The 15,253-nt window shown below is 32.3% G+C and overlaps 1 protein-coding gene across 7 annotated transcripts in view; it reads left to right on the top strand.

The window, feature by feature from the left end:
* Positions 1-15,253, top strand: part of TNS3 (tensin 3) — a 455,488-nt gene that overhangs the window by 286,268 nt on the left and 153,967 nt on the right. For all 7 annotated transcript variants that reach the window (XM_074283576.1, XM_074283574.1, XM_074283580.1 and 4 more), the window contains 3 exons: positions 516-638; positions 7,371-7,435; positions 10,967-11,050. In XM_074283576.1, the coding sequence (XP_074139677.1) occupies positions 516-638; positions 7,371-7,435; positions 10,967-11,050 (272 nt within the window). The remainder of the gene's footprint in view (positions 1-515; positions 639-7,370; positions 7,436-10,966; positions 11,051-15,253) is intronic.

Genomic DNA, 15,253 nt, shown 5'->3' with positions numbered 1-15,253 from the left:
AATCTAATATGTTTTATGATTCAGTGTTTTCCGTTATTCCTCCCTTCTTTTATGGATACTTTTATTTTTAGATAATTTTGCTATTTCCCATTCATATTTTATTCCTTAATTTTTAAATAATAATTAACAATATTTGTGAACAATTGGATATTTTAAACTGAGATTTCATTTTGATCAGAGGAATTTGGGGCAAGCCCCTAAGCTAAAGCTTCCTAGTCCTTCATCCTTTTCTCTCTCTGTGTCCATACCTAGATGCCTCTGAATCATTAACTGCCCTGAAAGAACATATTTAGAACTGTCATTCCACCTTCTGAAATATTGAGAAGGCCTTTGAAAGGTGGTTTTTTTGGTGTTATATAACACTATGGTGTCTTTTAGAATTGGAAGCACGTTTCATCTCATTCATATCGGCAATAAATATATGAAGTGAACCCATAATACAGAGTTTAATGAATGTTGCAAAGTTATTACTTCAGTGATGAAGAAGTAAATAAATATAATTTCTTTTCTCCTAGATTATGGATGTGGGTTGGCCTGACCTCCATGCTCCTCCCCTTGATAAAATGTGTACCATCTGTAAGACTCAAGAGAACTGGTTAAATAGTGATCCACAGCATGTAGTTGTCATCCACTGCAGGGTAAGCAAGATGCATTATAAATTGTTCATTTGAGTTTAATTTAATTTTGAATAAAAATTTTATTTTATCCTAAGGAGAAATGAATGGAGTTCATAGTTTGGGTTGTTATTGTTATTGTTGTTATTGTTTCCCCCACATGCTTAGGGGAAATAAGAAGAGTAGAAATCTCAGTAATAATTTACAGGTTTTGAAACATTATTACTTTTTTCTATGACATTCTTTAGAAATGGTTTCTGGATCAGTGCATAAAACACTGGATTTGGAGCCAGAAAGAACTGAATTCAAATCCATCCTTAAATATTGTACAGTTATACAACTCTTAGCAAGTCATTTAACTTTTCTTTTCCTCAGTTTCTTCATGTATAGAATGGGAGTAATCATACCGCCTACCTTTGAGGATTATTGTGAAGAAAAACAAGAAATTTTTATAAAGTACTTTGCAAACTTTAAGGCACTGTGTAAATGCTAATTATCATTTTATACTTGGCTAAAAAAATGAAAAGTATACACATATATATCTATATCTCTCTATATTCATATATATACATAGATGTGTGGATACATATACATGTATGTATACACAATATATTAGAAAGAACATAGGTTTTAGAGAGATAGGACCTGAGTTCAAATTCTGGCTTCACTACTTCTTACCTGTATGACTTCACTCAAATCCCTTCTCTTTTTGTAACTTTACTTTCTTCATCTGCAAAGTGAGGGAGCTGGACTAGATGAGCACTTCTCAAGCTTTTCTTTTTGCTTTCAGAATCCTTTTATAGTCTTAAAAATGATAAAGGACCCAAGAGAGTTTTTAGCTATGTGGGTTAAATCCATTGTTAATTGCTACCTTAGAAATGAAAACTGATACATTAAAAAGAAAAAGGTGTCCCAAAGTCTCAGAGCCATTTTAAGCTATTAGCATGCAAGCATAGTATTGTTTTACATTGTCTTGCACATTTCTATAATATCTGGCTTAGTAAGAGACATCTGAATTCTCATATCTACTTCCATTCAATCTGTTGTGATTTGTTGTTTTCAATGAAACATATGGAAAAAAATCCAGCCTCACACAGATAGGTAGTTGGAAAAGAAAGGAATGGTTTTCTTTTTAGACTTAAATTCTTTTGAAAAATTATATTTTTTATTTCTTTATTTTTAATGCTCTTTAAAAAAAGGTTTGAGTTCCAAATTCTTTCCTTACCTCCCCCATTTTTCCCAGCCCACTGAGAAAGCAAGCAATATAACATCATTTTTTTTTTTTGTGGTTGTTAAGTCATTTCAGTCATGTTTGATTGTTTGTGATCCCATTTGGATTTTCTTGACAAAGGTACTGCAGTGATTTGCCATTTCTTTCTTCAGCTATAATATCATTTATACATATGAAATCATCTAAGACATTTCCATATTAGCCATATCACCAAAAAAAACAAAAACCCTCCAAAAGAAAGAAAAATAAAGAGAGACAACTATATTTCAACTTGTATTTGGAGTTTATCAGCTCTCTTTCTCTGAAAAGAATTATTAGCATTTTTTCATCATGAGTCCTTTGGAATTATCTTGAATTATTGATCAGAGTATCTACGTCATTCACAGTTGATAAATATTACAATATTATTATTATTGTGATTAAGGGAATAATATTTTATTAGGCAAATAATAATCTTAGCATGATTTTGAAAATAGTTTTGCCCGCATGAACTCTCTGAACAGGTCTTGGGGGATCCCCAGAGATGTATGAACTACAGTTTGCAAATCACTGGATCAAGATTTGTTAAGGCTCATTTCAGCAATAAATTTAGCATCAATAATTAGATCATGATCTCCAAAAAGCTCAATAGATGACATGGTACTTTAAGGTTTACAAAACCCTTAACATACATCATCTATTCATATAGTTAAACAAAGTAACCTTCAAAAAGACAAAAAATACATTTTTATGAATTTGAGGGCTCAACATGTTATGACAAATATGGGCCATAAATATGTAACTGAATAATTGCCTAGTGTAATAGCCATAATTTTAAAAACTTATTTTATATAGTGTTTGTTTAAAAAAAATAGAAAGTACCTATTGATACTGAGTGATATATTCATTATTGCAACTGAATCTTTTTAATAGTATTTTATTTTTCCAAATGCATGTAAAGATAGTTTTCAACATTCATTTTTGTAAAACTGTGTATTCTAAATTTTTCTCCCTCCATTTTTCCCTCCTTTCTATGACAGGAAGTAATCTGATATAGGTTAAACATATTTGTCATTCAACTGAATTGTTAAAATAATTTTTCCTTTCAATTTTTGCTTTCATCTCAGAAGAACATTTGTGTTATACTTAAGGAGGTTTGTTTCTTTTTTATTAATGTATGATTGTAGGCACAGTGCTTAATAATTTTGCAGTAAAAGTAAAATCTTTAGTAAACTGAATTAAAATTCTAGAGTAGGGTTGGGGAGCCTTTTTTTCTGCCAAGGGCCATTGGGATTTTTATAATATCATTCACAGGCCATACAAAATTACCAACTTATATAATTCAAGCAGTGGAAGGTTGTGATACCTAACTTGTGGTTGCTTTAGCTAATGATTTTGAGTGCCTTATGCTGTCATTGGGCTGGATGTTCACCACTCCTGTTCCAGAGGATTATATTCAGTTCAATTATCTTGACAGAATATAAATTATATGTAAGACAATTCAGGAGGACTTGAAGGGATGCAATATTCAGTGTGACTCCTTCAAGGGGTCCATACATTCTTATGGATTCATTTCTTCACATAAAGGTGAGTTTATATTATTGTTCATTTTATTGTAGTGTTCTCTTTGGTTTTGGTTTTCTTGGAGGTCTCTGGGAGCAGCCTTCTTTTCAGTTCAGTTATCATCACAAGTGCAGCAAGATGTTAAATTCCAAATCCTTTATTGTCAGCTGGGGCCCAGCTTATATGCTCTCTTATCATAGGTGTGAATCTTGTAGAACTATATTAAGTACTAAGTACATGTACTGAACTAGAGAGTTTATTAAGCACCATGCTAAACAACCACTGTCTTTATCAATTCCACTGAGTTATCACTTTGTAAGAATCCTTTGTTTCGAGTTCAGAGTTCTGGCCCAAAACATTACATGTTTCAAGGTTCTCTGCCAAAAAAACATTGTAGCGCAACCTTTAGAAGTCCAATATAGCTATTGTTCAGATGTCTAAAGAAACTTGTAAATGAACATTCGAAATAAGTAAAAACAAAAAAAAAATCAGTGACTTTCATGTATTTCTATCATAATCCTTTAGCAAAATTAGAAGGTAGGTACTCTCCTCTCATTTCCATTTTCCTCTTTCCCACCTCATCTGTCCCCTTTTTCATCTTTCAAGTGCATTATGCCCTCAGTATCTCATTTTGATACACAGTCTCAAATTTTCTCTATAAATCTTCTGGAAAAAAAATCATTGTGACATCTTAATTGGTGAGAATTTATGGATTTAAAGCTGTTCATATAAAAGGACCATTTATTGATTGACTTAAAATTACCTAGGGGAATTTGCATTTAAAGGAGTAACTGAAGTATTCTGTAATTAATAAGCTTTCTAAAGAATTCCTGGGAGCTTTCCCCATGTTTGCCATGTCTCCCCTCCTACCTACATACACCTCAATTAACCTCACCCATATAAAGTATAATTTCTGAAATTTTAAGATCAAAGAATCTCAGAGATGGAAGAGATCTGTGTGATCATGAAGTCTCAAATATAATCATGAGCCCAATGAAACCCAGAGGGAATATGTGGATTGTTCACTCATATGAGTACAGATTTTCAGAGAGTTTACCAACATAGATTTTGAAACCTATTGAAATTAATGAGCCAAATTTCCCACTTCTCAAATGAAACTTTTATTATTAGCATTTTTAATACATTACTATTTACATTAGATTCCAATATCTATCATAAATGTGTCAGAATGCAGTCCAGTGCTGCCAAACCAGATAGAATTGAAAAATATTTAATAAAATAAATAAAAATACCATAGAACATAAGATAATGTTAGTATGTGGTTCTGTAAGACAATATTCAGCAGGAACCTTTAGGTTTGGTTTAATAGCTCCTGTTCTATTTGTTTGATACCATCCATCAGTTATAGCCACTAGGTGATTGAGTGGGTAGAGTTCTGGACCTGGGTTCAAGAAGCTCTTAGTATGCTCCTGTAAATCAGTTAATCAATCAGTTAGTAAGTAAGAGCATGTGTGCTTCTTCAAAAACACGTGTACAAAGGTGGATTTTCTTTCAGAAATTTACATATTCTTATAAACCAAAGAAAGGAAGAATTAGGTTTTTATAATTTTTTAAAAGTTGAACTACATGATAATCATCAATTTTAGGTTTGGAATTTTCCTTTTTTTATTCCTTTTTTAAAAATAGCTATTTAAATATATTATACATTGCATTTTTAAGGCTCTTCATTCCTTTTCATTTTCTTACCTCAATTATATGTGAAATAAATTAGCTAGAATATTACTCAAAAAATAATAAATCAGAATCTAATAGGGGCAGCTAGGTGGCGCAGTGGATAGAGCACCAGCCTTGAATTCAGGAGGACCTGAGTTCAAATTTGATCTCAGACACTTAAGACTTCCTAGCTGTGAGATCCTGGGCAAGTCACTTAACCCCAGCCTCAGAAAAAAAAAAAAAAAAAAAAAAAAAAAGAATCTAATAGCTGATGGATTTACTGCCTTTGGCCTTTAAAGCACTTGCTTCCCCTGAACAACTGTTCCTTTTACCTCTAGACAAAACTTGTTGGGTGAATTAATAGGAAACATGTTAAAACTCATAAAAATGATTTATCAGTCATTTGTACTGGTGTCATGTAAGCTATTTAATAAGTTTTGGAAACATTTAGAAAACAAACCATGAAAGATTAATTCACCTTTAATTCCAAATTACTGACATTGGCTTTAACTCTGGCTTGTGATAAATCATAACTCCTGGGTAAAATTGCTGATACCTGTCAAAATTCATGTGCTTTCTAGAATGAATACCTCATAGCCTGTCATGCCAGAAATTGTTAAAATAGTTAAGCTTGTCTTGGCTTGGATATGCTAAGAAATGGGAAGATTCTTATTACTATTTTATACTTTTTTTCTTAATTTAGTGTAAATGATAGATATTCTTCCCTCTTCTTCCCACCCTCCAGTTGTTTAATCTGTGTTACTGAGTGAAAACATAGTTTTCATTTATAGAACCTGATCTCTAGAAGGTCCTTATTTCTTTTCATTTATATTAGGAAGTGAACTTTGGCAAATTATAACTTAATCTGCCATGAAAATACTGTCTGTATATTTTAGAGTATTAGTTTTCTAGTATTTCAGATCAAACTTCACTACTTCAAAAATATGGCTTGCTCTATAGCCTCAGGCAAGTTATGTAAATATTTCTGAATATTAACTTTCTGCCTTGTAATAATGAAAATGAATAATGCCTTTGGGGGAAGATCAAACTGAGAAAATGGTTGTAAAGCTCTTTATTTTAATGAAATGGTATACCATTTAAATATGAACCACAAAGAAACAAAAGGGAGCTCATTTCTCTTTTTAAAATTTCTTTTTGTTATTGTTATTTTTTTGCTTATTTGATTCACATTTCTTAAATCAGTTTTGGGGAAAATTTTGACTTACATTTTCTGTCAAGGAAATGAATCTCATCCTGTTTAACCCCTTTTGTCATAAAAGATTTTAGTTGAAAATTTAATGATTAAAGCTGAATACAAATAGGCACATAAGAATATTTCCAGAAATCATGCATGCATTCATTCATTGGTAAGCAGCAAAGGATTATTTTGGCTGCATCAACTTATGGGTGATTTTATATGGTAGACTATCACTTGCACATTTCTTCCGAATTTCAGCATGAGGCTAGGCTTATGATGTTTTTATACACATACCTTTCTTGAATTATTTATTTAGCTTTAATGAGACCTTTGCAAACCTTAATGTGCCATTGGAATAAGGAGTGGGAGTCGAATTATGGTAGCATTGCAGTTGTGATTAGTGGTGCAAAGATGGATAACTCATTTTTTCTTTCTTAAAGGGGGTTATATTATTGAGGGGATGATAAGACATTTACCTAAATAACTATAAATGATATTAGAATCTTGTAAAGAAATAGGAATAAAAAGCACAATAAAAGATCCACAGTTTTATCTAGTGATGGAGGTCAGTAGAGTGAATCAAAGTACCAAAAGGTACACTTGAGGTCATCATCACATTGATGTCTGCAGATACTTTGGAACCTGTCCCTATAATGAGGTGATTTCAACTCTACCAAGTTTGTGCCCCTGTGTAGTTCCTCCTTCTGACCAGCTAGGGGTGCATTACCTCTGTGAAATGAAACTGAGTGGATTGCTGTCAATTTTCTTGAGCTGTAATTGGTATTATTTTAATTAGCAGCATATTGTACTTTGTTGCCCAGCCTCTCCAAATGCCATCAATTAATAGCTGCTCCAGATTTCTAGCATTGAAAATCCTTCATTAACAATGTAATAGTATAAAATTAGAGGCTAATTTTCTTTTCCACGGCTGATGAAGGATGTCAGAGTGCAGCCCTGAGTAATCAGTACTCCCCAAAGATCTGACATTGATTTCATCTCTTCAGCATGATCTGCCTTTTAATCTATGGAATGTATAGGACACTGTCTAAGTTATAGTCAGCTCTACTTCCCATTTCAGGATAAAGATATATCAATTCTTTCATTCCCTCAGGGTGGAAAGGGACGGATAGGAGTTGTCATATCATCGTACATGCATTTCACCAACGTTTCTGCCAGGTAAGGTGAAAATAAAGTAAATTTTCTCTATTTATAACATAACCTTCCAGAGGGAGAATTGAGTATCCAGCAGTCCTGGTTCTAGCTCCCGGCTTGCCATGAACTGACATTTTGACATGCAGCAAACATTTGAATCTTTTTAGGTGTTAGTTTCCTCATCTGTAAAATGCTGGGGTTGGACTTGGGGATCTCTGAGGTCTTCTGTAGGTCTAACTTTATGTGATTTTACTATTAGAAAATGAATAAAGCCAAAAATTGATTTCAATTACAGCATTTTCTTCTATTTCAAATCCAGAGTGTTATGCTGACTTTTGGAGTTTCATATTTATGAAAATGAGAACTCTAGCTTAATACTTTAAAATGTGGAAATATACCAATTAAATAGAAGTGGTGGAAATGATTTAAAAGGTTATATTCCTATTCTAGAATGAGAGTTGTTTGAGAAAAGCAATGGGACTAACTCCCATGCATGGCTAGAAAAAATCGGTCTTATTATTTTGGGATCATGCTTTGTTTTTGAAATCTATTTCTCTGTTGCTGTATATTCAAGGTAAGACAAACTTCTTTGGAAAAGTAATCAATGAATAATGTATGTGCATACATGTATATGTACACCCATTCACTTAACAGTTACTGACTCATGCTTTATGATGGGACTTGAGGACCTAAAAGAACTGTGACCTGCACAACTTTGTTGTATTCTTATAATGTCTTATCTGAGTTTACTTACAAGATAATGATAATGAGTCAGAAAAGAGTCATCTGGGATCTGGGGGAAGTACATGGCTGTTGGGAAGGGGATAAAAATGGAGAGTCAGTAAGTAGTGGAGAGATAAATGATTTATTTTATATAGTTCTCATTTCTGATGACAAAATAAAATCTGTCTAAATTACTTTTTTGTCAGTTTTTATTTTTTATTTTTTTCTATTGTAATAGTTTTTATTTACCAGATATATGCATGGGTAATTTTACTCAGTTCTTATTTTTTAGAAATATTCTTTTTGTTATTTAACATACTTAGTAAACCACAATCTTTTTAATCATCCTCTCTGCCCATACAACCTTTGCTTAGTGTCCAAAGGAAGAAATATAATACCATTCATACGGTGATGATAAACTGTTTCTCTTTTTGCATTAAGAAATGAAATTTAAACACATTTTTTCCTGCTTTGGAGAAAATATAATTCCTCGATTTCCTAATTGGTAGCAAAGTGAAAATGTGTACCCTACCTACCCACTTATTGGTGAGAGTAAGCATTTACATATAGGCTGAGCCTACTAATATTCCTTATTACTTGGAGACAGTGATTTAATACAAATTTGTTTGCCAAAGAGCAGATTTTACTTGGAGGAATTTGGAGAGATAGATCAATTTCAATATTTCTACCAGCCTCTGACAACGAAGGCCTGTGTGGAACTCAAATCTCATATAGTCAGGGTAATTCTCACTTCTATAGGAATACTCCTGAGCTTTGTCTATTTTTTTTTTTTTTTGGCCAAATGCCTATAATTTCAAAACTTGGAATTCTTAAATCAATGAAAGCTATATTGGGAATTTTTATACTAGTCTCTGAATACGATCATAGTCTACACAAATTTATTTTAATTGCAGACAAAAGGAAGTATGTGTGTATGTATGCTTATTACATACCATTATCAAAATTAACTTTCAGAATTTTAAAACTAACTTGCATTTTAAACAAATATCTTTTATGCAAATTCTCTTTTTAAACAAGCTTTAATGGAATCACTTAGACACTTTTTTGTGTCATGAATCTTTTTGACAATCTAGTTCTTATGAGTCTCTTCTCAGAATGATGTTTTTAAATGGATAAAATAAATACATAGGATCACAGTAGAAACAAATTTTATTGGAAAAAGGTAATTTTCCCCTATTCAAGTTCCTGGATCCTAGGGTCTTTGGACTTTATTCTTTAAAACCTGATTTAAAGTACCTTGTCAATCCTTTCTTTTTTTTTTTTTTTTTTTTCCTGGTATGTAAAGGATGTCCCAGACTCTATTCTATTATTCTATAAGTTAAATCTGGATTATTTCTGCCAAATTTTATGTTACATTTTAAACCTTCTATTATTTATATTGTTATTACATCTTAGACTTCTATTTTTTCTTGTCTTTTGATATTTCATTGTGACCTTATTTTCATGAACCCATGCGGTGAATCAGAAACTGTAAGAAGTTTTAGAAAATTAGAAAAAAATGAAGTATGATCTAGTAATAGAATATTAGTAATAGTAATAGAATTATACCACTTTGTCCCAGAACAAATTTAGTGGAGATTTAAGATTCTAATCCCTGGGTTACTCTAGGGTCACAATTTCATTCATTTATTTATTTATTTTGCTGCGGTAATTCTTATCTGTCAAGTCATAGAGGAATTTCAGTGGAGGTATCCTGGTAGATGTTTAACAGACATCTCTCCAGAAGCAGGCAAGGAAGAACATATAAACATATTTAATCTGCATTATTAAAACTTTCCTAAGTCTAGGAAATCATCAAGACCAAAATAAAGCTCTGATTTGTGATATCTGTGAATTTCTGAGGTCTAAAGGCTCAATCTAAAAACATTTTTCTCTCAGGAGAAAGATGGTTTGAGCTGACTTTAGGTTGTATTTCATTAATCCAAATAGGAGGAACAACTCTGTGTAGTAAATCATAGGACTTAGAAGTGTTATTTTTCAATTGTCCACCTTCTTTTGTGCAACTTCTCTGCCATATTTTACTGAAACTTCCCAAAATCTTCTGCTAGTTTATAATAGCAGGAAAAGAGAATCAGGTGAGACTTAGAAACTACTTCTGGAAATTCCTGCCTTCTATAAAGATCAGTTTGTGTATTATGATGAGGCATCCCTGCCTGAGGGCTCAAGCCAGTAGCTACAGCTTTGTGCTTCTGGGTTGGCAGGTATTAGTAGTGCAAAAGAAATTATCAAATTATTCAGGGTTCATTTTGCAAGTTTCCCCCCTAATCCTCTACTAGTTCCCCCCACTGTTTTTGTTTACTTTTTGATAAAAAGATGCTGAAACAATACTGTTTTCTTCAGTGATGTTGGATAAAAGTCCATTCTAGCATCTCATTAGCAAAATTTGTGAATTTGCTTCGCATCCTACTAATTAGTACTGAAGCTGAGTCCAAGAAAATGTGCTTCCATAGATTTGTTATTTGATGGTTTCTTGAAAACAAGCTTCATTTGCCTTAGTGGGTTTTATATGTTTCTATAATGCAACTTTAGTAATATCTTAATTAAACAAATAATGAAAAGAGATATGTGATTAAACATTCAAAGTTTTAGTAAATTCCAAAGAACTACCTTTGCATCTGGAAAATACATGTTCCTTTCATATGAGCAGTGAAGTCTGTATACTACATCTTTGTTGAGAGTGATAGAGTAGGGGAGAGCAAGGCTTCTGTGTGTGTGGTACAGGACTTTGTATTTGATTTAGAATAGCATGAAAATGCCTGCAATCTGGGGGAAAGTACAATACTGATAACATGTTTTCTGCTTCTTCTGTAGTGCTGACCAAGCTCTCGACAGATTCGCAATGAAGAAATTTTTTGATGATAAAGTTTCAGCTTTAATGCAGCCATCCCAGAAAAGGTATATGTTTTTTTGTTATTAGTAAAATTATCAGTGCAAATGGTTTTCCTTAATTTTAAAGTATTTCTATGTATTTCATATAGCACATATAATATACACATATATGTATAGATATATATACTATGCACATTTTAAAAATTTATCCAAGCATACACATATACATATATACTACATGATTCCCTTCCACACACAAGATGTAAAAGGTTCCTTTCTCCTTCAAGTTCTCAAATGATATTCCTATTCTTTTAATCCCTTACTTGATCTATTCCAAAATTTTCCAAATCTGTGGTGTAAATGTTTGGACAAATTGTAGAGCCATAAAATAAAGGAGATGGATTTTCTCCCTCTCAGGAATCAGTTTTTGAAATTTAGTGTTAGGAATAGGGTGTAGAGATAGCATAATAGAAATGCAGTGCCTTAGAGTCAGATGGTGATGGTTTTATTTTAGCTTTGACAGTAGTTATCAAATTGTGGGTAAGGATGTTTCTAAGTCTCAGTTTTCTCATCTGTGAAATGGAGAGGACATTATTTACTCTGACTACCTCATTAGGTTCTTTTGAAATTAAAATCAGATAAAGTAAAATATTTTCTAAGCATTAGAATGGCAGATGTTGATAGGATAAAGATGATTGAGATGATAAATATAATAATAAATATTGGCACAGATAATTCACTAGCTGATGCCTTCTATTTGCTAAGAGTCTATTTCCAGGAATAATGTGAAGTATTATATGGATGTGAGCCTTAATTAGGAACCAGTGTACCTGGGCAGTTGCTAAAATACTGATCTTGAAGTAAATAAAATCCTCTTCAGACATTTACTAGCTGGGTAACTATGATAAGTGTTTAACCTCAAGGAACCTTAATTTTCTCATTTGTCAAATTGAATGACAATGAAAGAACATATCTCACAAAGTTATTGTAATTATTGTTGTAATCAAAATGTATATTATATAATTTTTCAGTAATTTTTCAGTCATGTCCAACTTTTCATGACCCCATTTGTGGTTTTCTTGTCAGAGATACTGGAATGGTTTGCCATTTCTTTCTCTATCTTATTTTACAGATGAGGAAACTGAGACAAAGAGAGTTAAGTGACTTTTGACTGACACCAGATTTGAAATTAGGAAGAGAATTCCTCACTCCAGACCTTGTATTCTATCCTCTGTATCACTTAGCTGCCCTTTATAATAACTTCATTACATATGAATTATTTCATACATTATATGTGTGTTGCTTTGGAAATCTTAAAGGTACCATATAGATGTTAACTGTTATCATTACCTTTGTGTGACCCACAGCATAGTATTTTGCACATTGTTCACAGTTAATTCTTGATTATCAAATAAGTAAATTAATAAAGAAAAAAAACCTAGAGAAAGCAATCAAATTGAGAGTTAGATTACTTGGCATTTAATTTCCCCCAAAAAAGTATCTTTTAGTAATTGAATTCCTGGAAATAGACTCTTAGCAAATAGAAGGCATCAGCTAGTGGATTATCTGTGCCAATATTTAGGGATTTTGAAAACTTATTTTAAATCTTAGACCAAGTAATCATTTATGAGTCAATCTTAACATAAGCAGAGTACATTAATTAGCTTTCAGATTCTGGCCGAGGACCTTGATGTGCTTATCCTGTAGCTTACACAGCTGTTGTTCATATTAAAAATAACAGGAGAGTCCTTGGAGACCTTAAATATTAATAAATATTTAGTCTTGCCAGTTCATTATTCATTAAGCACATTGATTGGAAACAATCCTTTATTACTTAAATTTCACATACTTGTAAAGGGCACCTATCATATGCAGAGTCAGGCACCATGGGAGCCAAGTCAATAATAACCCTATTTGAATGACGTGTTCCTAACAAAGGTTCTTTTGCAATGTATGTGTTTTTCTCTCTCTTTCTTCCTGTCTCTTTCTCTCTCTTTTTAAAGCACCCTCTATTTTTCATAAACAGTATGTCTCCATGTGAACTAGCTTGTTCAAACACCATGTCTGTGACCCATACCACCTGGTGGTACTTGCTATTATTTTGACCAATAGCTATTTTGATAGCTGATGTGCTTTGATTACACATATGACCCTCAAGTTTTCTCTCCTTTGATAAAAAAAAAAAAAAAATAGTTTTCTCGTTTAATCATAATTTGTCTGCAGCAGACAGGAAAAATTTAGGTAAATTTTGTTTTCATCTTATAAATATTAGGGGACAGCATAGTATAGTGGAAAGGGGACCACACTGAGAATCTGGACACCTGATTTCTGTCTAACACTAACTGGAGCACCTAAGGAAATCCATTTAACATTTAGGCCTTTCTATTGTCTCATCCACAAATTGATTTCTTTGTATGCAAAGAGGAGGAAAAGAATATTAATCTGGACTTATTTCTTGGTATAAAGACTTCCAAGATGAAGATACTCTTTGCAGGCACCCCCTGTTTTATAACTTATTGTCTTAGAGATTGGCCAAAACATTGAGAAGCAAAACTACTTTTCCAGAGACATATCGCCGTTATATATCCAAGCTGGGACTTGAACTTTTCTCTTTTTGACTTCAAGGTCAGTTCTAATCACTCTGCCATCCTGATCTCCCTCTGTTAACGTCTTTTGTCACTTTTCTAGGCAGAGACAGGAGAGGTCCATGTCCATTAATAAGAATCTATTTAGTACCTACTGTTTTCTGGTGCTAATCATCAGGACCGTCCTTGCACTGCAGTCATCAGAGTACTATATAACATTGATATGACAGCTTCCAATAACAGCATATCTGGAAGACTTCTTTGACCCATTTTTTTTTCTTATTTGAGGAAATTGAAAATAGAAAGTTTGTTACTTAATTGTACTTTACATTTTCATTCTCCTCAGCAAAAAGTAAGCAAACAAAAAGACTCCCCCTTCTAGCCCATGTATGCTTATGTATATACATATGTTATTTTAGGAATTATGGTAATTTTCACTGTACTTTCCTTATCTATATATTTTTTTTGGTCTTTCTTATGATTGGGCAATGATAAGATAATTATATTAATGAGCCATATCATTGTAATCTATAATTCTATGTAGATATATAAGTTAATATATGTTAATAATGTTAATGATGAGATATATAGTTAGATCCCCTTTTGTAGTTATATAGCTAGATATATCTTTTTTGATGTTCCTTATGACTGAGGATAATAACTACAAGATATATAGTTGGACAGATAGATGGCTAGAGAGTTGGATAGGGAGATGAAGTAGATGGAGGATGATAACAGATTGAAAAATAATAGCAATGTAAATAGATATATAGATATGATCTATATATGATAATATAACAGCTATCTAAATATATCTTTCTATATTTTATTATCATTAAAATCAGGATAAGGGAGACCAAAAGTAGAATCTACAGCACAAAAATCAAAGAGTAAAACTTAGCATACCTTTAAAATTTTATGTCCTATTATTTCTTTTGACCAATGACCTTACCTTTCTCATGAATACTCAGCCTGTATCTGAAATGATTTGCCAGTTGGTGTTGATTTTGCCTCCATAGCTTTTTCCTCTCTTGTGTTCACTCAGGTGGCTATCACCTAATTAGGGATCTCTAGACCTTCTTTATGGTATTCTTATAAAAAAATCTGTAATGCCCACTTTGTCTCCTCCTTCTCAAGATCTTATTCCATTCTTTTGTACAAGTAATCTTTCCTAATACAAAGGACTTACTCATTTTACTACTATAGTCAAAAATATTTTTATTTCTCATTTCTGCTCAGACAAAATTAGTGTATTCATATACCTTCAGAATATATCTAACTTCTTTTTTTCCTGATATATAATATTGTTATCTATAAAGCCCTTCACATAAACAATCAGCCCACTTAGTGTTCTTCAAATTGTCTTCCTCACTTCATAGAATCCTTCTTTCTCTCTCAGCTTAGATAGCAATGTTTCCATGAAAGCTTTCCTGATCTTTTGTCATATTTTCTCTCTTCATATTATCTTGTATTTATATATTTGTAAAAGCATATCTTCCCAGTAGAAAGAAGCACCTTGATAGAAGGATCTTATTCTTAGTCCTTCCACAATGCCCATTTTCTTGCAAGTAGGTAATAAATAAATATTTGTTGCATTGAATTGCATTAAATTCTTGCTATTAAAAAACAGACCCAGTGGGGCAGCTAGGTAGTATAGTAGATAGAGCACCAGCCCTGAAGTCAG

This window comes from Sminthopsis crassicaudata, chromosome 1, assembly GCF_048593235.1.
Source record: "Sminthopsis crassicaudata isolate SCR6 chromosome 1, ASM4859323v1, whole genome shotgun sequence".
NCBI lineage: Eukaryota > Metazoa > Chordata > Mammalia > Dasyuromorphia > Dasyuridae > Sminthopsis > Sminthopsis crassicaudata.
The sequence above is the reverse complement of the archived record's forward strand: the minus strand, read 5'-3'. Positions and strand labels throughout refer to the sequence as shown.